At 49.5% G+C, this 23,427-nt stretch overlaps 1 protein-coding gene across 3 annotated transcripts in view; it reads right to left on the bottom strand.

Annotated features, from left to right (window-relative positions):
• Nucleotides 1-23,427, bottom strand: part of DHX30 (DExH-box helicase 30) — a 36,852-nt gene that overhangs the window by 3,751 nt on the left and 9,674 nt on the right. Inside the window, exons 1-13 of one of the 3 annotated variants that reach the window (XM_068404396.1) lie at nucleotides 23,206-23,404; nucleotides 15,781-15,911; nucleotides 13,394-13,504; nucleotides 11,143-11,498; nucleotides 10,236-10,362; nucleotides 9,356-9,505; nucleotides 7,912-8,064; nucleotides 5,701-6,522; nucleotides 4,432-4,510; nucleotides 3,558-3,662; nucleotides 2,290-2,465; nucleotides 672-878; nucleotides 216-297 (exon numbers count right to left, since the gene is read on the bottom strand). In XM_068404396.1, the coding sequence (XP_068260497.1) occupies nucleotides 216-297; nucleotides 672-878; nucleotides 2,290-2,465; nucleotides 3,558-3,662; nucleotides 4,432-4,510; nucleotides 5,701-6,522; nucleotides 7,912-8,064; nucleotides 9,356-9,505; nucleotides 10,236-10,362; nucleotides 11,143-11,498; nucleotides 13,394-13,504; nucleotides 15,781-15,911; nucleotides 23,206-23,404 (2,698 nt within the window). Of the gene's footprint in view, nucleotides 1-215; nucleotides 298-671; nucleotides 879-2,289; nucleotides 2,466-3,557; nucleotides 3,663-4,431; nucleotides 4,511-5,700; nucleotides 6,523-7,911; nucleotides 8,065-9,355; nucleotides 9,506-10,235; nucleotides 10,363-11,142; nucleotides 11,499-13,393; nucleotides 13,505-15,780; nucleotides 15,912-22,772; nucleotides 22,923-23,205; nucleotides 23,405-23,427 lie in introns of those variants that run through there. The other 2 variants (XM_068404397.1, XM_068404399.1) reach the window with 2 other exon arrangements.

The following is a 23,427-nucleotide window of genomic DNA, read 5'->3' as shown; positions in this document are numbered from 1 at the left end:
GGAAGTTCTCCAGAAGTTTCTTCTTGAGCAAAGCAGCGTGGGAAATAAAACAGCACCACAACATGTGATTTGGGAAGCCTCTATCAGCTGCCATCCCATCTAGGGACAATCCTGCCCAGTCTGTCCCGCAGGATCCTCTGTGAACTCCCACTTCCCATGTTTAGACAGCAAACATGTTTCCATCACACCCACACCAGGACACAGCATTAACTCACCAATCTCCTGCAGCAAGATCACTGCTTCATCCACAGCTTTGATGTCGGGGCTGTCCAGAGCCTTGGAGAGAAATTCAACTGCCTGCAACACAACAGGGGAGGGGAAGAGGAAAAAAAAAGGCATGTTTCCCACCGCTGAGTGTGGGAGAGCCCTCAGGAGCCCACTGCCCTGCCCCGGGGCCCCAGACTGCAACAGTTCCCTCTTTGTTTGCCTACAGGGATGAGCTCAGCTCTCTCTGTTCCTGCAGAGTCTTTTAGACGTACTCTGTAATCTCAGTAATCTACACATTTCCTGGTCTTAACTTCCCCAGACAGCACTGCATCGAGGAAAGCAAGAACTAAAGTCATCAGCATCTTGGGTTTTTCCTCCTCATGTTTGTGGTCAAATCCTGACTCTGGAAGTGGCCCCAGGCTGGGTCACTCGGCTGCAGCGTTGCAGGCGTGTGCTCTGCTTACCGTTTTCTCCGGCATGTGGATCTTGGCCTGGACCACCAGGTTCTCCAGTGGGGTACGCAGGATCTCTGGAACCTGGTAAGTTGGCATCTTGTCCAGGCGGCTGCGAGGGAAGAGGTGATAGGCAAACCCCGACTGACAGCGGCCAGCACGCCCTCGCCTCTGCACCACGTTTGACTTGGACACCCACACCGTCTCCAGGCAGGACACCTAGGAGAAGGAGGATTAGGTGTGAATGCTCTCATGGCTCAGTCCGGTTTAAATGCAGCCTTCCACCCAGTCCACAGACCTCAAACTCCTCACGACTGATCAACCATCCTGCCAGAGGGCAAGGGAAGCCTTTCCCACTCTCTTGCCATGCCGGTCTCTAGCAGGCAGCAGCGTCAAGGCCTGAGCTGCTCGGTGCACGGATGAGCCCCTGATGCCATCTGCTGGACACCTGCTTGGCTCCACGTCACCCTGCCCTGCTGGGAGCCGCCAGTGGAGCGTGGTTCCCACCTCCCCTTTCTTTAAGCGAGACTTTGGAAGCTGTAATCCTACATCAGTTGTAACTGGATTTTCGACTATCAGCAAGCTTTAATACTGGCTAAAATGTACAGGTTTGTGGGGTCTGATAAATGTACAGTTTGTGTTGAGTACAGGAAAGCAGGAGAGGGGCTTTTGACAAGGGCATGGAGAGACAGGACAAGGGGGAATGGTTTTAAACTGACAGAGGGGAGATTGAGATGAGATCTGAGGAAGAAATTGTTTGCTGTGAGGGTGGTGAGACCCTGGCCCAGGTTGCCCAGAGCAGCTGTGGCTGCCCCCTCCCTGGCAGTGTTCAAGACCAGGTTGGATGGGGCTGGGAGCAACCTGGTCTGGTGGAAGGTGTCCCTGCCCGTGGCAGGGGGTTGGGACTGGATGGGCTTTAAGGTCCCTTCCAAGCCAAACCAGTCTGTGATTCTATGAACTGGGTTAAAACTGGGCAAGTATAAAAGAGTTGTTTTTAAAGTAGAACTGTTCCAAGCTGTGAATTGCCACCTGGCCCCGTAAGATGTTCTAGCACAGGGAGGGGAAGGGGCAGCAGTGTGTAGCCACAGTCCCTTCTTCCAAGAGCAACAGCAGCACAGCTGCCTTCACATTGTTATTGAAGTGTGCACACACGAGCCTTCACAGGGCCCACCACAGCCAGAAACACGGCCTGAGAGCAGTGTGCACCCTCCCCTTAACGCTGACTAACAAGCTGAGGCACTGGGGTCAAGGCAGCTTCAAAGAACAGCAGCACCTAATAGGTCAGAGCTGCCCTGCTTTGGGTAGAAAGAGGTTTACGATGAAATCACAGAAAAAGGCAGAAAGGAAATGGAAAAGCTACAGATGTTAGATGGGAAGGGAGCAGGATTTGCCTTGAATTTCTTTGAAGACACCAGGCCTTTGCCTGTTCAGAAGTCGATGGGGAGCCCTGCAGGGAGCCTGGTAAATGCAAACACTCTCTGAACAAGGAGTCAAACACTCTGTCCCCAAACAGTGACACAGTGTCCCAGGGGCCAAATGGGAAGCAGCTCTCTCATCCCATTAATGGCATCTCAAATGCTGCACTGAAAACATCCATTAGCTCCAGTATGAGGTGAGAAAGCACCAGTACCTTGGTCTTTAGGTCATAGCGTTCCTCCTTGTGCGTGCCACTGTCCACCACGTGGACAATGTCATTGATGGTGATGGAGGTCTCGGCGATGTTAGTGGCCAGGACGATCTTCCTGACGCCAGGTGGAGGCCGCTGGAAGATGTTTTGCTGGTCCATCATGGGGATGTTGGAGTGCACTAGGAAATAAAACCAGAGTCAGTCCTGCCCTGCTGAGCTGCTTCGCAGTACAAGGCCAAGGCGAGCAGAGATTCTCAGCCTTCGTCTACCATCACCTCCTGCTTCCACAGGGGGAGACAGAAATGGGGACACCAGTTGTAAATGTTCATTGTCAGCAGCTTCCTTCCAGCAAGATCCCAGGAAAAATCTTGGCACATCATTTGGGAAGGCCTCATTTCAGTTGCTTCCACCTATGGCTCAACATCAGCAGGAGCTCTGATCACCTCCCATCCCAGAGAGGCTACTGGCACCACCAGAATATCCCTGTGCCCCAAGCAGAGGGCCCACTCCCTCCTACAATCCAGTTCTGCAGCTCCCCCTTTCCAAACGGCCTATGGGGCAGGGGAATGGGCTATCCTCATGGTCATTTGGTTTCACTTGGCCAAAAATGGTTATCAGCAAGGGCCTGAACTCTTCTCTATCACATATTTGCCCTGTTACAGATCAGTGATGCAGAGAAATTCCCAGCAGCTGCACAGAACAGCAGGGGAGCACAAGAACACGCAGTTTTCACAAAAGAACACCTGCATTTACCACCAACTGAGCTGCTCAAAGTCATGCTCCTGGCTGGCTTTATTTGACATTGAATAGGGAGGACCGTTAAAAACCAACCAAACCAACCCCAAAAATCTGACAGCCTTGCAGAGTAATACTGCCTTTTGTTATAAAATTCCCTCCTGGGGCAGAGAATGTTAAATTCACTAATCAAAGCTGAGCTACAGAGTACATCTCCATCCCACAAAACAGGTCCTGAACATCTTTTCTGTGTAGGCTCAGCAGGCAGCTACAGCAACACGGAGTTTAGCAGGTTCCTCCTCGCCTAATTCTGAATTGCTGGAGGCAAACAGGAAGGCAGTTTCTTTGATCACGTACAGGTTTGGATGGCGGCTGCTAGGAGGAGTTATTTGTGCTTAACATGCACAGTTACACAACACCAGAGCACAGGAGCTTGCTCTGCATCAGAGTGCAAAGGCTGAAGGGGCTCAGCACGTCAACTGGCCTATCCATTCTCCTGAAACCTGGGGAGAAAAGGCCTGGTGCTGCCATCTCACCTGGTAAGACGAGGTATCGGCTGTTCTGAGATCCCAGCATCTCCAGCAGGCGCTGCTGCACCCCTTTGATCTCCTGCCAGCCAGGGAGGAAGCAGAGGATCCCACCTGAAACAGAGCAAGAGTTAAGAAAGAGCAACCAAAAAAATACAAGCACTTTTCCCCAGCTGGACACACAGAAAGTGCTTCTGCTGCCCAGACAGGACACCCATTATTGCCCCAAGTCCACAGCAACCTTTAGGCCAAGAAACCCAAAGCAAAGCAGGGCCTGGATCTGTGCTGTCCCCTGCCAGCTGATCTCTAAGGAAGCCTGCATCGTACTTACTGTGAACAAATGACAGATACAGCCATGATGGGAAGTCAGACCCAGGGGAACGGCTTCTGTGAGCCCCTTAGGGCACGGTTTTAAAGCAGAAAGAAACCAGGCTACCTGCAGTTTTAGGGTGAACACCTTCTACTAGCTTTGAAACACTTCAAACTCTTCGAAGTCACCTGAGAGTCCTGTTTGTTCACAAAAACATCACCTTCTGGGCAAAGACACTTAACAGGGATGGGTCTCCCATACAGAAATATAACTTGTGCAGCACAAGGCTGCCAGTCCTGGGGCACAGACAAGTCTTGCCCTTCACACCCCCAGGAACAGTATCTCAGGACACTAAGACTGAGACACTGAGGACTTGGACGTTGTCTTAGCCAAAAACTTGCAATTAGCTCATGCCACACTGCTCGAGTTCAACAGGAATTCAAGGTGGCCTTGCAGAAGTCAGCTCAGCATCATGGTTTTCTTTTTCCCCGCAAAGGGTCTGGGCTCTGCAGGGTTCACCTTTCCCACCCACCCCAGCAAAAGGAAGGAGCAAGGGCGCAAGGCAGAACCTACCTGGTTCTCCGTGGGCATCAATCTGGAGAACGAGGTCGGTGATCAGATCGAGATCAAGGACACATTCGTCATCTGATTGCTGGATAAAACAGGAGGACACACGCAGATAAATGAGCTGCAATTCAGCAGGCAGCAGACAAGCACGCAGCCTCCCCGAGCATCTTCTGGAGACAGCAAATGTCTGTGCTTGGATGGCCTGCACAGGACTAGGAGCCAGGAGCCTGGGTTTGGCTCCATCTGGAACCTGCTGTGGCCACAACTGCTGCCAGCTTCCTCTGCTGTGCACTGAGGATATACAGTCCCTTTCCTGTTCTCCAGACTTGGAAGCTGGCTGAGATTTGTGTACCTCTACTGAACAGCACCCAACAAAGTAACAAAAATCAACATGAAACTTCTGGGGGACAAAACTGTGCCATATGCACCCAGGACTTCACATCCACCAGGCACAGAACAGCAGCTTCTGTATCGCTCAGTAATTTGGAACACGCCTATCAGGCCAGCTTCAAAAGAGCAGGTAAAAATCCCAGCCCCAACAGAAATGGGAAGATTGCCCTGAAGGCAATGGGACACCCTCAGCCAGTTTGCTGATGACTCCAAACTGGGAGAAGTGGCTGATACACCAGACGGTTGCTCAGCCACAGGGAGGGATCTCTACAGGCTGGAGAAATGGGCTGACAGCTTCTAGGCCAGCAGGCTGGACTAGGAAATGTCGAGAGATCCCGGCCAACCTCAACAATTCAGTGACTCCATGACCCACAACTGAAGTAAACTACCCACAGCAAAGAGGACATGTCTGGAGGGCATTTTCCAGTAAGACTGGTTGGGAAGAGCAGCAATCAGGGAATTCAGTCACGCAGGATGGTGAGCACTTAGGTAACCGACTGCTGTAAGCTACAACCATCCCAGTCTTGGACCAGGCTTGCTCAGAGTATGCAAACATTCAAGTCTACATCTATGTATACACATACACAAACATAATGAGCTGTTAGCTTACCCAAACATAAACAAACTTCACCTTAAAGAGGGACAAAAGGAACTTCGACCCAAATCTGAAGTCATCTTTATCCATAATTTAGTCAAAATACTCTGGGATTCTACCAAGCTGACTTTACCTCACGAGGGTTGATGTAGAATTAAAGCTAAGCAAACACTGTGCAACAACCACAGGGAAGAGGGAGCAGTTCCACGCCCCAGCTCTCCCCTGCTGATATGCCCGAAGTCAGGGCCTCATCCAAGGGAAAGAGCTTCACCACCACCCTGCACACCCACCTTGATCTCGTAGTGCCGGTGTCGGTGCCGGCCCAGCTTGGCCAAGATCTCCTCCAGGTAGTACTCCTTCACTGGGTACATGAAACCCGGCACCTTGACCACAGGGCAATCCCCAAAGTAATGTGAGAAACGCTGATTGTCTCCCGTGGCGCTCATCAGGACCAGGCGCAGGTCAGGGTTGAGCTTCTGGATGCCCTTCAGGAGGATGAGCAGGAAATCAGTGTTGACGTCTCGCTCGTGGACCTCATCGACCACGACGTGGCTGACACCCTCCAGGCTGGGGTTCCCCTGCAGCTTCCTCAGCAGGATGCCCACGGTGCAGAAAAGCAGGGCTCCTCCCCTGGCAGGTGGCTTGCTCTCCAGTCGCACCTGGTAGCCCACGTTCTTCCTCATGTTGGGACCCAACTCTTGCGCCACGCGCTGGGCAACCGAGATGGCGCTGATCCTCCTCGGCTGGGTGATCACCACGTTGCAGCGGGCGCCACGTCCCTCCAGGATGTAGTGTTCCAGCAGGAGCTGAGGGATCCGGGTGGTTTTCCCACAGCCTGTGTCTCCTGCTATTACCACTACGGGGTTCTGCTCGATGGCTGAGAGGATGGTGTCCTTGTGAGGATCTACCGGCAGCGGGTGGCTCTCCTGCCACGAGGATCCTCTCCTTTTCCAGAGGGCCAGGAGATTCTGGCTAAGGCGCACTTCCTCTGCTTCCAGCATGGGTATGTAGGTCTTCCCCGTGATTGCATCACTTATGGCACCAGATTCCTTGCTCAGGTTCATCATGTCATCAGCAATCCGGGGCCTGGATTCCCTAATGTCCACTGGATACTGGGAGAGACGGAGAAAGTTGGCAGGGACAAAAGGATTAGTACCAGTCCTGAGAAGGACAGAAAGAAACAAGGGCCTGGAACAGATTCAGCCAGACTGGCTTTGCAGTGCCCATGAAGCTTTGCCGTGCCCATGAAGCTCTGCCCAAGTCTCTTCACATTTTAGGTAACTCAGCCACTTAAATAACCTCAATTCAGAATATAAAGTACGAATTAACTCGGGCAGCTCCCTGCATCTTCCTCATTGCATCCCCTTTTTAAAAGGGGAATTAATGCCAATGCCTGAACTCACAAGCACAGAGCAGTATCTTAAGCTCTTCAAGTCAGTGGCTACAGCCTATGTAAGTGATGCAACGGCCCCTCAAAGACAACTTTTGGAAACTATCAAGTTACACCACCACCCTTCTCTCCCTCAGGAAGTCCAGACACGTAACTGGCACAAAACGTAAGTGTTCAGCTAAGCCAGAAATATTTTATCTTGGCAAAAGAAAAAACAGAAGTCCCACATCCCGCAGGAAGAACTAAAAGGAGCAACGATAGGTCAGGAATTGTCTAGAACACAAATCAAAGCGTTGGCCCAGATGTGCACAGGATTAAAAGTTCAGCTACAAATCAGAATGACTCAGGTTGTTCCGAAGCGGCTGCTGTCTTAGGCAGAGTCTTGGCTTTCTAGGACATACACTCCTGCTTCATTTACTTCACTTCATACACATTTGCTTTACAGCACCTGTAAGATACTGTAAAGATCACCCAAGATCAGTGACTGCTCCTAAGGAACCCTGTCTCAGCACTGCCTCAGCTCCCATGGCTGTCTGCTCACCACTGGGCCACCAGGAAGAGGGATCTCCTGGCTGAAAGTATCACCAGGTGCCTGGGGACCTGCACCCACCACTAATGTACAATACTGTGAGAGTCCAGAGGAGGACGACCAAGCTGGGGAAGGGTCTGGAGGGTCTGACCTGCGAGGAACGGCTGAGGGAGCTGGGGGTGTTTAGCCTGGAGAAGAGGAGGCTCAGAGGTGACCTTAGTGCAGTCTACAACTACCTGAAGGGAGGTTGGAGCGCAGTGGGAGTCGGCCTCTTCTCCCAGGCAACCAGCGCTAGGACAAGAGGACACAGCCTCAAGCTTGGCCAGGGGAGGTTCAGGTTGGACATGAGGAAGCATTTCTTCTCAGCAAGGGTCATTAGCCATTGGAAGGGGCTGCCCAGGGAGGTGGGGGAGTCACCATCTCTGGAGGGGCTTAAGAAAAGCCTGGCCATGGCACTTAGTGCCCTGGTCTAGTTGCCATGGTGGTGTGAGGGCAATGGTTGGCCTCGATGATCCCAGAGGGCTCTTCCAACCTCATTGATTCTGGGATTCTGTGGTTCTCAGAGAGCTGAGCAAGCCTTACGTGATTCAGGTAGTTCTCGATCTTGCGCAGGGTGGCTTCGGGGACTTTGATGTGGCAGGGTTTCCTCTGGTTCTCACCAAGCTCCCGGAGCGAAGTCATGTTGTACATAGCATGGCTGAGGGGGTTGTTGTTCTTGTCCACCAAGCCAAGGCTCTGCAAAGGAAGAGGCAAACACCACTATCAGGCACAAGACTGCTGCATACAGTGCTGGTATATAGAGCACAGGGGTCCTACACATCCACACGGGCTAACTCCTTACCCCCTATCCCAAATCCATCACTTCCTGCTTTCGCCACAGCAAGAAACAAGACATGAACCCATCTCAACTCTGGTGAACGGACACACTGGAGTCAACTGCTATCTGCCCCCAACACAATGCTCACAGGAAGGTCTTAAACAGACCCATCAAAGACACAGCAGCCACAACTATATCTGACAACACCCTCCTGCAAGGGCTGGTAACTCTCTTGCTATGGTTCTGGTATATTGTGCCAATTCAATAATAACTCCTACACCATTTCTAGGACTTCCCCTCTGCTGACTCTAGAGTTTGCAGTGAAACTATTGCAGCAATGTGTCTGGATTAGCCCAGCTACACGAATGAGAAGATAGTCTTAGCAGACAGCAGCAAGGTGCCCAAGAGAAGCAGCTATCACTTCCAGGGTGATCCCTACACATCATTTTTTGTTGAGGGCTCAAAACAAGCACACAGCCTTCAAGGGGTCATCACAGATTAGGTACTAGAGGGGTACAACAGCAGTGTGGACTGAGTCCTAAGGTTCAGAAACACACGTTTATTAAGCGTGAAGCCAAAGATCAGAAAGTTTCAGGCATCACCCCATTAGGCTCAAATGTGGGAAGTCAGGTGCGAGGAGCCTCTGTTCATAAACACTATAGACATGGGATGTAGGAGCCACATCTGGAATATTGTGTCCAGTTCTGGGCCCCTCAGTTCAAGAAGGACAGGGAACTGCTGGAGAGAGTCCAGCGCAGAGCCATGGAGATGATTAAGGGGGTGGAACATCTCCCTGATGAGGAGAGGCTGAGGGAGCTGGGTCTCTTTAGCTTGGAGAAGAGGAGACTGAGGGGTGACCTCATTAATGTTTATAAATATGTAAAGGGCAAGTGTCATGAGGATGGAGCCAGGCTCTTCTCAGTGACATCCAGTGACAGGACAAGGGGCAACGGGTGCAAGCTGGAACACAGGAGGTTCCACATAAATATGAGGAAAAACTTCTTTACGGTGAGGGTGACTGAACACTGGCACAGGCTGCCCAGAGAGGGTGTGGAGTCTCCTTCTCTGGAGACATTCAAACCCCGCCTGAACGTGTTCCTGTGTGACATGGTCTAGGTAATCCTGCTCCAGCAGGGGGTTGGACTGGATGATCTTTCGAGGTCCCTTCCAATCCCTGACATTCTGTGATTCTGAGCCACATGAACTTACCTTAAGCTTCTGACAGGCCAGTGCTGCTGCTTTGTTTTCTGCCTCCACCTTGCGACGGCCCTTGGCAGCAAAAGTCATCGGACAGGGCCAGCGGAGCGTGAGCTTGCAGATCTTGGTCTTGGTGCCTACTGTACGGAACTGCATGTATTCCTAAAAGGCACATATGCAACATCAGATTGGGGGAGATGTTCAAAGCCTACATAACTAGGCAGGCATTTTCAAACACACCCCAATATTTCTAAGCAGAACTTAAATTATTGTTTTTTTTGGGTTTTTTTTTGGTTGGTTGGTTGGGTTTTTTTCAACAGTGCACTAGGAACAGGTTTACTGCATGAATTCCTCCCCCCCAGCTCACAAGGCACTGGCTAAGCAGAAGTGAGAGCAGACAGCTGTGTGGAGAACATCATTCAGAGCCTACAGGGTGGAGCACAGCTACTGTCTGCTGAGCACCCGAGGGCTGGAAGGGAGGTGGGTGACACACACCAAGGAGGAGGATCACCGGATACTGGCAAGAATCGAGTTGTGGAAAGATTCCGTCAGCACAGAAATTACACATGACTTTGAGCAACACAAACCTGCATTTCTTGCAGATATATGGGGAAATGCAAACTTATCACCTCAGAAAATATTCTTCCTCATTCACACAACAGCTCTGCTATCACCCTGCCCTCAAGCAACAATATTGCTCATGCTTCTGCCAAGACATTTCCTCAACTCTCACCACAAAGTCTTTTTCTCACTCTCCAGGCTGATTTTTCTAGGCCTAGTTTCAATCTCCCTTCTCACCCCAGTTCTCAGCTGCCCAAAAAAGCATCCAAAGTGATTCCAGGTGGACTTTTTGAGCTTCAGCCCCTGCAGGGGCCATCAAACAGCACCTTACCTTGACTGTGGAGGAAGAGGTTGCAATCTGAATCACTTGGGCCAGGAGGTTTTTGGGAAGTGGGAACTGCGTCAGGGCACGGATGGCAGTGTTGTCGTCTGTCATTTCAATGGAACTCCCTCCTCGGCTAGAGGGAAGATGAGAACAGTTTGATATACAAATATCCACTCTGTGCTCAGACTCACTCGCTTCAGGTCTGCTGCTGAGGTCTGAAACTGAGTAGTTAAAGGCACAGATAATTTTGGTCAGCTGAAAAGTCAACCTGTATCTTGCTACTAAAATCTGTCAGTCAGGGAACAGTCACCCAGCCCAGTAAAGCCACCTACTAAAAAGCAATCAAACCTTTACACTAACACTACAAACCAGATCGTGTCAACAGCTTTTAACAGATAAAAAAAAAAAAGTGAAATTATTTCTGAATCCAAAGAACATCCCTAAAAACAACCACCACCACCAGGTCCTTATTGATCTTACTCTTGTTGACTATTAAAAAATCAAAGATTTGTGCTCATAAAATACGAAGACGAGCGAGCAACCATGGTGATGAGGAGCAGATTTAACACTGCCCTCAAAACTAGGGTGGTCAGAGAAGGTCTAAGTGCACATGCACAATTTCTGGGACTGGAAATCTCTTTAGGCACAGAAGAATAAGGCAGGTAACAAGTAGGCAGCAGTTCATCCAAAGGGCAAGACTCCAGAGAAGATGCCTGCGCACTCCCTTGTGATGGTAGCCAGGCACAAGACCAGGCTGCCCCACTATAGCTCGCACAGAGAACAGCACAGCAGCGTTTGGCCCATCTACAGACCACACCAGCAAAGCCAGAAGCTGCAGCTCAACTGTGAGGACCTACTGGGGTGCATCAGCCACAAGGTACATCTGTATTAGCAGCTACCAGGGCAGATGTACCTGGCATCTCTGCCCGGGGTTCGAGCATCCGGATGGGACATAGGTAGATAATCAGAAACATCGATTGCTTCTTCTTCCAGCTCTCCTTCCTCCAGTTCCCCCTCCTCCAGCTCCCCTTCCTCCAGCTCTTCTCTCCTCATTGCTTTAGGCATCCTGCCCTGCTCCATGGGCTGGATGGAATCGTCCGGCTCCATCCGTCGCCAGCAGGTTGACAAGTCGGCGAGAGAAGGTCCGGACTTGGAGCGCCACTTGCCCTCCGAGCACCACCTCTCGTCGGGACAGCCAAGCTGGTCAGCCAGGAGCCGGTACTTCGCAGCATCAAAGAGCTCGTTTCTGGGCCCCAGCAAACCCCAGCCCTACACAAGAAAAACGTATCGTTAGCTGCAGTAAAGACAGATATGGGTAACTCTGCAGGAAACCAAACACATCTGGTAAAGGAGAGAAAGGCAGGAGCAATTTATTCATGTCCCACAGAAAAGGAGAGAAAGAAAAGGGAATTTCAGAAACTTAAAAGCTTTTCTCCTGCCTCGCATGAAATACACCTTTTTGGAAACGCTGATTTAAACAAGTATACTGTGGGATAACACAAGATGAGGACACAGCCTCAAGCTTGGCCAGGGGAGGTTCAGGTTGGCCATGAGGAAGCATTTCTTCTCAGCAAGGGTCATTAGCCATTGGAAGGGGCTGCCCAGGGAGGTGGTGGAGTCACCATCTCTGGAGGGGTTTAAGAAAAGCCTGGCCATGGCACTTAGTGCCCTGGTCTAGTTGCCATGGTGGTGTCAGGGCAATGGTGGGACTCGATGAGCCCAGAGACAAGGCTGTATTATTTTCTGCTTTAGGAGTGCCTAAGACAGCAAGAATTCACTTTGCTAGCTGCTGTACCCAAAGTCACTCTATTCAGACAGTCTCTGCACCAATTAGACACTACTACTTTCCTTGAACCCATGACAAATATTTATTTAAAGCAGCATTTGTAGCTCTTTCTCTAGCTATGATTGCACAAGGCCTCTCATCATGAGGGTCTTCTGTTAGGTTATAGGTTTAGTCGGCAAAGCATCAGAGTTCAAAACTTTCATGCTGAATTTTGGGTTTGTTTTTTTGTTGTTGTTGGTTTTTTTTAGTCCTATACTGAAAATACAGTTTAGTCATTTCCCAAAATTTGGAGAAAAATATAAGTGTAGGTAGGAATTTTTTTTCCTTTGAAATCTTCCAGGCCCTCAAAGAAAGCAGGAAACAATGCTTTTGTCACATATTGACTAGCAAGGGTAAAACAAGGATACACTTCCAGTGAACGTCAACTGAATGAGCACCAACCCTGCTCCAGGTGGAATGAAGTCAGCCAGTGAAAGGAGCTTTGCTAATCACAGGAGTAAAGAAACTAGCCTAAGCAGAGGCCAGCTGAAGAAACTGCTAGTTCTAATGCTGCAATTCTTAACTTCTGAAGGCTTAATTTGAAAATTATTTCTTCATGTAGGTTTCTTGATCTACAAGCAAATCAAAAAGCTCTCCTATTGTCAGAGCACCTGCAGCATCTTTTCTAGGCTCCTTAGTAGGAAGATACCATTGTTCCTACTCCACAGATGAAACTCCAAAGGCAAACTCACCTGCTGGAGGTTGCAGACAAGTCAGTGGCAGAGCTGAAGACAAAACTGCATCTTATTCTCCGAGAGCTGCTAAGGTAACACCATATCTCAAACAGTGACCTTTCTAACCTTGCTGTCCTCGTTTGATACTGGCTGGGCACACACATCGACCATTTCCAGCCATAAATAAGTGGCAGACTAGTTTAACTTTAAAAGAGTAATCATAAAACAGAACACGTAATTGACACCAGAGCTTACATTAAGAGGCACAAGAGCTTCTGAAGGTACTACACTTGCAACTACACACAGGTGGACTGACAGGAGTGTGAGTTAGTGAACAGTAACAGCAAATACACTGGAGGGAAGCTCTACTGCTCACCATAGATACTGAGACTAAGACAGAAACTGATTAAGGTCTGGGACATAAAGAACAAAGACCAGAACTCAAGGAATTTATTGAGTTCATGCCTGGCTGAAGCAAGTGGGCTTTTAAGCTCAAATGGATTTAGACAGGTCAAGACTTAATCCTCTACCCTTGACTAACAGACAGGCCAACTACAAAAGTGAACAGGCAAAGAGAGAAAAGTCAGAAATCACATCACCAAAAGGGACGAAGGCTGCACACTCAAAGGCTTGTTTCTTCAAGCTAAGGAGGAGCATAAGCTCACCTTGAAGAGCTGACATGCTGCAGCTGCTGCCTGCCTCTCGGCATCAATCTTCTTGGTCCCATAGCCTTCCACTTCCACATTCTTAGGCCACTTTATGTGCAGAGTGACTTTCTGAAAAGCAAAGATAACCAGTAAAGTGAGACAGCACAGAACAGTCTCTCTATCAGGAGCATAGCTACTTCAAACATCTCTGAACTCTAGGCAAAGAAGAGAACTACAAAGAAAATCCCAAACAAACTCCTTGCTCAGTGCCTTTATGGGAAGCTCCATCCCAGTAACTTAGAAAGAAAAGCCTGAAGAAGGGATATGAGGTGCCCACAGTCACATTTAAGCTGCATGTGAGCCAGGCCCAGGAGCCAGGCTAACTTCCAGCACAGTGCCACGTACTCTGGGCCGGAGCTTCACAGGCTGCAGCGTCTCAGCTCAGAGGAATCAAGTGCCAACAGCTCATTGTAAGAACAATTCTGTTTCAGAGTAACTGCTCCTACGTACACTGCAGCACACCACATCAGGCCTGAGAAGCAACATGCACTCTCTGACACATTTCCAGTTGCAATGGCAAGGAAATGTTCCTAACTGCTTCCTTGCTGGGATTTTAATTAGCAGCACATTTCATCAGTTACACAGGCAGCTACCGTACACTGGGCACGTGAGAACCCAGCCTTCAGTATGTGCTGCCCAACACAAGCTATTAAGAGGAGTAACAGTACCACCAGAGCTCCTCTCATACCAGTACAGCTGGATGAGAGCAGCTCAAAAACCTGCAGAGGCAAAGAATGCTGAAAGCTGAACCCTGCCCTTTTTAAAACATTGCTCCAAATCAAGAACTCGTTCTGCTCCTGGCCCTGCAGATGCTGCAGCTGAGTTTCTGCAAGGCTCAAAGGAGGGAAACGCCTCAGGAATTCTCTCCTGTTCCTGCAGCAAAGATGAAAGGTGGCATTTGGGTCTGCTGGGAAAACCCCACCTATAAGGCTAGAGAAAAGGCTCCTGACTTTTCAACAGCCTGCATCTGGCTGCCTGCCTGCCATCTGAATCTCATCTTACCGTAGGAAATTGCTACGCATTTAGCCTAGGGGCTCTGCATGAAAAGGCACAGACCTGTGAGAAAAAAGTTGTCTCATGAAGGCCAAGTTACTTGGTGCTCGTGAAAAAACCTTGCTCACTTCCAACTGAGACTTCTCCAGGTTGTCTCACCTGTCATTCTGTCCCTACACATGTTTTCTGGGTTGTTTTTTGTGATCCAGCCCTCATTTTCTGCTCTACTGGTTTTTGGTTGTTGTAATTTTGGGGTTTTTTTGGGTGGGGTGGTTTTTTTTTTGGTTGTTTTTTTGTTGTTGTTGTTTTGGGTTGTTGTTTTTTTTTTTAATCCAAAGTTATGCTCAACATTAATCTATTTAAGTGCTAGTGTGAACTGATTATGCAAATTAAAACAATGAGACATTGGTTATGGCATTCCAAAGTTTAAGTTAGGAAACTGCACTACTGCTCAAGGAGGAGCAAGAAACACAAATACCAAAGGAACTCTAAAGTAACCATTACTAAAGTATTACCCAAAATGCAGGGATGCTGAAAAAGGATGTGGTAATAAAAACTGTCTGGGAAATTTTAGACAGAATGTTATTGGAAAATGATGTTAATCCATCAGAACTGGATCTTTTCCTGGAAGGTACGTTCCAGTTCAGCTTCAGCTCGGAAGGGCTTTCTGCTCTAGAACGAGAGCTGGTGTGATAAAAGGAGGCAAACCCTTGAACACAAAGCACTTCGGCTCAGTTTACAGCACAGATTTGGATCTAGGCCTCTTCCATCCCAGCCAGCGCTCAAACTACTGGGCAAAGTGTTTGCTCCGAATTCCTTTGCTTCATTTAACAAAAAAAAGAGTCTATATTTCATTTTGCCCTTAAGCAGTACTAGAAACCTCCCTGCATTACAAACAAATAATTCTCTTCTGGTTGCAATTGAACATTTCAGGCTTAGGCATTCGTTCTATCAGAAGCTACAATAAAATCTAGGCCTACCAAAGTCTAAAATACAGCATTTAAATTTTAATTTTCTAAGGTAGTGGGTACATAGCCCAACACATCCGAGCGCAGACTATGTGGGTTACAGCAAGCTGCTTAAAAGAAAAAAATCCATCCTTCCACACACAGGAGAGGGACAGGCCCTACATTTATACATCTATTAAAGTCTGTGAAAATAAAGAGAAACAGGAAGACGTGAGAATATTTCTTGTTTGAAAGATTACCACGCAACTTTTACGTGGAATGAAGACACTTGTTTAATTTTCTCTATTAAAGAGTTGCTGCCAGGATTAGCAGTATCCTTGGCTCACTTCCCACTCCATGGGCAACATTCCTACTCGCCACCCATCCCCAGCACAACAGGATTACCTTTTTTCTTGGCCCATTAGTGTGGATGTACACCAGCTTGTCCCTTGCATGAGAAATGCCCAGGGCTCGTCCAATCACGCTGTTGAGCAAGTTTTTAGGCTGTGGAAATTCCTTTAATAAGTCTCTGGAATCTGAAAAAAAAAAACCACCAACAGAGGAACTAAGTGTCTTGTAATTCTTGTGCAGTCCTGTTCAAAGACATGTTATAACACCTGCTTCACTGCAGCTCTGTGAGAATTAATGTCTCTAAGGTTACAGATAGAAAAATAAGTATTAAGTGGTTCATCTACATCTCCAGGCATTGGCAAAATGGTACATGGGAGTGCAAAGTCTCCTGAGCTCCAAATGTAAGATGACACTGCAAATTCAAAATGTGCATTTCAGAAGTATGGGGGACACAGTTTTGTTGCCCAAGTTATTTGTTTCCCTCTCTTTTAAAATTATGAATATCCTCTAGTCAGAACTGCAGCACTGACAGTCTGTCTCCTTCAGTGACACACACAATCACCTAACAGTTTGGAAAGACTTTTTTTCCCTCAAAAGAATACAGCATGAACAGAAAAAATGACCCACTACCTATGTCTGTTGAATCTGAATACAAATATCCTAGCAGAGAATTCAAAGCCCAGATTAACACATGGAGCTGGTGCTGTTTCCTCACTACGGAGGCAAAACCATCTCTGTTTGTCATTCTTCAATACCACAAACTGAACAATAACGATTTTGAACAGACTTTGGTATTTGCATCCCCCTCCCAAACCATCCGTATCACCTCCGGGTTAAATCAAGGGTCTCGACAACACACAAGTTACACATTAGATCCAGCCCTTAGTAGCAACCTGAAATAACGCCTGGGGACTTCTCCCTGAATTTATTGATGGCTTAGTGAGAAGCTGGGAATAAGGTTTTGTACCAAATTGCTCAGAGAAACCCCCTGGAAAGAAGTCTGCCAACAGAGTCTCTGGAGATGAACCAGCCCAAGGAGGATGCCAAGCAGCAGTGCCCGAGGCGGCGGGTAGGACTGGCTGGCTGAGCACAGCTCCCCTGCCCCGACGGGTGAGAAACGCTGCTCAAGCTACGGCACTGGCAGAAAGGGGCTGTTAATGATCAGTTCAAATCACTCATTTAAAAAAATAACAATAATAAAACTCACACTGCCCCCAGAGCAATGTCACACCCACCTCAAGTTCCAGCCTCCTCCCCAGTGCCAACACCAGCAGTTTTAGTTGGCGAAGAAGCTGCTCTAACTCACCTCTCACATGCATCACGTTGTATCACAGAATCTCAGAATCGGTTTGGTTGGGAAGGACCTTGAAGATCATCGAGTCCAACCGTTACCCCAGCACTGCCAAGGCCACCACTAACCATGTCCCTCAGCACCACATCTACACGGCTTTTAAATCCCCCCAGGGATGGGGACTCCAGCACTGCCCTGGGCAGCCTGTGCCAGCGCTTGACAACCCTTTCCATGAAGAAATTGTCCCTGATCTCCAATCTAAACCTCCCCTGGCACAACCTGAGGCCGTTTCCTCTCGTCCTATCATTTGTTACTTGGGAGAAGAGACTAGTATCCAGCACTGTAGGGGAGAGCCTTTATTCTGAGCAGCAGCCCAAGAAAGATCAGATTCAGTTTAATATGGTAACAATTCTGGATGTAGTTACACTACACAAACAGGCAGACATAACAGCTCGCTGCTGCGGTGAGGGGTAGGTACCACTGCTCCCAGGCTCTAACACCACCACTGCTCCAGCTCTGGCACAAAAAAGCTTCACCAGAGGAGGTTCAGGTTGGCCATTAGGAAGCATTTCTTCTCAGCAAGGGTCATTAGCCATTGGAAGGGGCTGCCCAGGGAGGTGGTGGAGTCACCATCTCTGCAGGGGTTTAAGAAAAGCCTGGCCATGGCACTTAGTGCCCTGGTCTAGTTGCCATGGTGGTGTCAGGGCAATGGTTGGACTCGATGAGCCCAGAGGGCTCCTCCAACCAATCAATTCTGGTTGCAGAGCTGCTGTAATGAAGACACACAGCAACTGGCTCCAGAGAAGAAAGCATTTAAGAGAAAGGCTCTGTAATACGGGCATGTGAAGAGCCATCCCCCAGGAAGCTGCTCAGCAAGGGAAAACTGAAGTCCTGCGGGTGTATTCTGAGGGCTCACCTGAAAGGCGACCAACAGGGAAATCACAGAGGTTTTAAGGAAGGCAAAAAGAGTTATGTTGTACCATGGCAGACCCAACACTGTCAGACTGTGGATACTTGGGTAAGGGAGAGCAAAAAACCATGTTGCTGATCATATCACCCTCCCCAAAAAGCCAAACAAAAGCCCAGCATGGTGATCCAGAGTTCAGAAAAAAAACATTTACTGGTGACACTTAGTTTTGAAAGTTTTTCTGTAGAAGAACCAGCTGAATCTCAGAGAAACCTTCATCAGAGACCAAACGGACCAGACAGAGAAGGAATTTGGATTCCTTAACATCTGCAGGGAGGTCCCAAAGTACAACCTCCTTCGCCTGCAATGAGGATGTCAAGAGCTGAGTGTTGTCCAGTTCTTGACTCACAGCTGGAACTGGCTCAGGTTGGTGTTACTTTTCAACCCAATATGTAGAGGACGAACTGGTATTTAGAGGGCAGCATCAAAATGAGCAGATAAAACTGCTGCCTGCTCAATCTCCTTCGACTACACCGATGTGGAAAAGACCATGCAACACACATTGGGCTTTCTGCCCCTCTCCTGTGTGTGATGGTCAGCCACGGTATCTTCCATTGTAAAGAATCATTTAAAAAGCCCCCAGGCTGCTGTTTCTCACACATACGTGGGCAAAACTCTTGGACAGTTACAGGGGAATATGCAGGAAGTGCTCTGATTTATCAACACTATTTGTCCATGATTTACCTTCCATGTATTGGCCAGGAGAGCATGAAAAGGGCCTCTCAGCCTAAGAACTACAAGTCAATTTTTTGTAATTATACAGCAAATGTGACATTTCCACCTACTCATACAGCGAGCACCGCTGCATTCAGACTTTGACTTGCTCAAGAGAGCTGGAGAAGTGACTAAGATTTTGGCACTCTGCAGTTCTGTTCCATTGCACATCGCTGGGACGCATGGAGGGAGGAGTAGTAACACAATTCCCAAATGCACTATTAAATTCACTTAATAAATGAGAAATTAAAAAAAAAAAACAACCAACCTCCAGCACCAGGCTGTATTATTTGGCCTCTAGTTGCTTCCCCTTACAAATACCCTGAGAAATTTTGTGATAAGTAACAGGCAGAGGCAAGAAGCACAGTCTTCTTCAATGCCCCCCCCCCCCAAAAAATGCAATTACCTAATGACAGAGCCACGTTCTCACAGTCTGAGGTGACTCCTCAGTGAAGACTGAATATTTAATCCCTTCTAGAGCGAAGAAGAATAGGATCTCTAAATAACAAAGCCTAGTTCTGGCTTGCAGAGCAGACTCTGAATTACCAACCGAGACACAACGTATTCTTCACCGCTGACAATGCCATATTCAGTGGTACCATCTGACGCATCGATGGCGACTCTACGGCTTGATGGATTACCCTCAGCCCATTCTTCTCCCCAATTTGAGAGGTGAAAGGGTCTTATCTTGCATGAAGCCGTGCCTCCCTCGTATTTTTTAAAGAAACAAGCCAAAATTGCAGAACTGGATTTGCAGAATGTTTCCTTCCCTGCCAGACTGGATTTCTTGGCACCTTCCTCCAAAGAGTGTCTTAGTTCTCTCACTGCTGAGAACGGGTGTTTGGGGAGGAATCACAGCAGCAGCAGTCACAGCCCTGCGGAGGCAAGGAGTACAACCTGATACTCCCAAAACAAGAGAAAGATGATTTTCTTATCTAATTCCTATCAAGCCAGAACCACATATGATGTCCATACCGCAGCTCCAGTCATGGAGGAACATTAAAAGCCTGTCTTGGACAGCAGACAATTCAGGGTGGGGCTATCAAACGAAACCAATTAACTAATTTACGTTCCTCAAAGCCAGTGAGTGCTTTAGCTTAACTGGATTGTGAAAGTCAATGATAATTCCAAGCAACACCGACACCAAAACCCAACTCCCAGCTGTAGTGGCTCAGCCACTATTAACCCCAACAAATCTGACAAGGAAAGACACTGTCAGGTACAACAAAAGCAGAAATAAAACGGCTCGTAGTCTGGTTCAAGGAAGACAGAGGAACATTAGATTGATTTCAACAACTTCTATCTTCCCCCAAATTCTCTTCCCTGGAGAAGCAACAAATGAGCAGCAAGGACAAACTATTCAACACAACACTCCTCAAGATATAAGCCCCCGCAGTAATAAATTCAAGGCAGTGAAGAACGCTCTTAACGCATCAAAAATCCACAGGGAAGAAGAAGAAAGCCCTGTGGCTCCATAATATCCATTTCATAAGGAATTAGCCTAGGCATGTTTTATTAGGGAGACAGAAAAGGTTCCACCTGGCAGTTTAGTTTGGAGTACACCAAAACAGTACTGCTTTTTTGGGGTTTTTTTAACCATCATCTAGTGACCCTGACCAAAGCTCCTCTCAAGCACACATAGTAATAAAACCCACACGTAGATGTTGCCTAAACAACAACAAACTTAAGAATTGGTAAAACTGACAAGGCTTCTTCAGAAGCAAGGGAGATCACCAGAGAACAACTGATGGCCACCTCCACCCTTGGAGACACTCAGAACTCAGCGGACATAACCCTGATGAACCCAGAATCAATCACAGACTCAATGAGGTTGGAAGAGCCCTCTGGGCTCATCGAGTCCAACCATTGCCCTGACACCACCATGGCAACTAGACCAGGGCACTAAGTGCCATGTCCAGGCTCTTCTTAAACCCCTCCAGAGATGGTGACTCCACCAAAACCACTCCAGCCTGGCCCTGCTCTAAGGGGATCATGCCCCACGGCATCCAGCGCTTCAGTCCAACCTAAATTCTTCTGTGATACGAGACGGCAAATTTGATTAGTCTCAGAGAAAGATTCTTTCTTAGAGCAAAACACGAGGTCAAGATCAAGTCTCAGTAACGAGACAGAAGTCCCACAGACCTGACCGAGCAGGCAGAGAAGCTGTCTGCATCAGAGTCTGCTCCAAAATCCCACCATCTAGGCCAACAAAGCGCAGCCTTGGATATTAATACCAAGACAACACTGCCATTTTTGAGCTGACCTCAGCTCAGAGTTGATTTTTCCATATTTTTATCCAAGGCTAATAATAAAAGCAGTCAAACGAGGATAGCTACCAAGACATCAGTTTACAAGTTGAAGGTTTAGAACTTGCCCTCATAAAATAACTCTTATCATCTCTACGTGTTCAAGTCACAGCCGTACAGGTAGGGCAGACTCCCAACGAGACCCCGAGGACTTTTTATTGGCTCATCTGAAACAATCTTCCAATATCACCCAACTCTCACCAGAAGGGCCTTCCATGGTCAATCCACCACACCAGTTGGAAGGATGAGGCCAATCCCAGCAGGATCTCCCCACATGGCCCTCACATGGCTGCTGGGCATCCCCCCAGGCACCCCCGAGCTCCAGGTGACCTCACAGGGAGAACCACGACACGGAACCGCGCCGAGAAGCCACTGATGGAAACAGACACTCCAGGACACTGAACCGAAGCCCAAAGATAAAATACTCAAGTAGTCTCTGAAAATGCAAGTTAGAAAAAGCGCTGAGGAATGACGTACAAAAGAGGGAAGAAAAAAAAATTGGTTTACTACTTTTCTCAGGCAACACCTGAACCAGCTCATTAAACAATAATTTGGGGTGGTTTAGCGTTTACTTTAGAAGTTAATTTGCTCTGTTGAACAGCTTGAACGCAACAATTAAGGACTACCTGACTCTGAACTACAAGATAAAGCTCAGAAAGGCTTCTGGAAGTAGAACTAAGACCCAAAGAATTCAGAAACAACAGAGAAAAAATAATTTTTAAAGAAGTGCTGGAGGGTGGGAAGGAAGCACAGAACACAGAAGGAAGAGATGAAAAAAAGAGTAGTTTTTTACGTAACAATAAACCAAATTTCCGAAGTGGAAGATTACAGCCTAAGAAATCAAACCCAAACCAAACCAGTGATTTTAAAAGAGCAAACGCAGTAGTTCAAGTCACAGCCTAGAAGCAGCAAGCTCCAGCACAAAACTCCTCGTAATCTTTCTAAACTAGAGATGTTCTTCATGCTTCACAACCTAACGAAAAGCAATTGTCAAAATATGATATCAAATATTTTCAAATATTCTTTTAAAAAAGTAATGGCTCCTTCTTGAAGGGCAGGGAAGCATTTACCCTTCAAACACCTGAACCCCATGTCCTCTCACACACAACTCTCTTGTTGGCTGAAGAACTGATGAGAAAACAAATCTTCCTGGCTTTAAGAGAGAGGCATCATCCATCCCCGGCCAGATTTACGGACGCTGCAAACATCAGGTTTTACGTTAGCGACAGCTCTCTGCATCTCCATTAGCGTTTCGCTCAGCTCAGGCAGCAAAACTACCCGGTGGAAGGCCAGCCCAGAGCCCTTTGTACACGGGAGGCGATGAAGCGAGGCTCCGCAGCCCGCTGCCGCTCCGACCTAACGGACCCGGCTGCGCGGCGGCGGCAGAGCGGTTTTCCCGGCGGATGCAGGGTGGGCGTGCTCAGCCCATCAGGATTCCGAGCGAAAGATCCATTTATGATTTTATCCTCGCGTCAGGCCACGGCGGGCGATCAGAAGCAGCCAGGTCTTCTGGCCACGGCCGGCTCGGCCCGGCTTCAAACCGGCGACCTTGAGCCGAAGGGCTCCGCACCCCGTTTCTCTCCGCCGGAGCGGCCCAGCTCCCCCCGGCCGCCCGCCGCCAACAAAGAGCCCCGCGGGCCCGCGCAGCGCGGCGGGGGCTGCCACAAAGGCCTCGGCCCTCGCTGCCCGGCGGCGGCCGCCGGAGCTCTCCACGCTGCCCGCACCGCCCGCCGGCCCCGAGACACACCGACCGCGACCGGCCCGGTACCTGCGGCGGCGGCGCAGCCGAGCGTGCAGACACCGCCGCAGCTCGCCGGCTCCTCTCCCTTGCCGCGCATCCCGGCCAGGAGCCCCGCTCCCCGGGGCAGGGTCGCTCAAGGCCGCGCCGCTCTCCCGGCGGCGCCGGTCGCCCCTCCCAGGCGGGGGCGGGCGGGGGTGCGGGCGGCCCGCCGCGGCCTGGCCCGGCCCAGCCGCCCGGAGCGCGAGGAGGCCGGCGGGCGGGCGGCGCGGCCCGGCTGCAGGCGCGGGGGGAGGGACGTGCGGCGCGCTCACGCTCCCTCCTCCCAGCACCGGGCAGCGGGGCTCGCTCCTCCCTTCCGCTGCGTGCGGGGCCGGCGCGGCGCGGCTTCCCCGGCCGCCGGGCCGCGCACACCGGGGGCGCCGCCGGTTCCTCCCCCCGCCCCGCCTCGCCCCCAGCTCACCCTTCACCATGGCGGCGGCGTCCTCCTCCTCGGCGCCCGGCTCTTCCTCCGGCCTCGCCTCCTCGGAGCTCTCGGCCGCCGGCAGCCGGGTACAGAGCCCGCGCTGCCCCGGCGCCGCCCGGTAGCAACGGCAGAGGCGCAACGGCCCGGCCGAGCCGCAGGCCGCCGCCGCCTGCAGCAGCAGCCCCAGCGCCGCCATCTTGAGGTTGCCCGGCGCCGGCT

Source organism: Nyctibius grandis, chromosome 7 (genome assembly GCF_013368605.1).
Source record: "Nyctibius grandis isolate bNycGra1 chromosome 7, bNycGra1.pri, whole genome shotgun sequence".
NCBI classification, from domain to species: domain Eukaryota; kingdom Metazoa; phylum Chordata; class Aves; order Nyctibiiformes; family Nyctibiidae; genus Nyctibius; species Nyctibius grandis.
The sequence above is the reverse complement of the archived record's forward strand: the minus strand, read 5'-3'. Positions and strand labels throughout refer to the sequence as shown.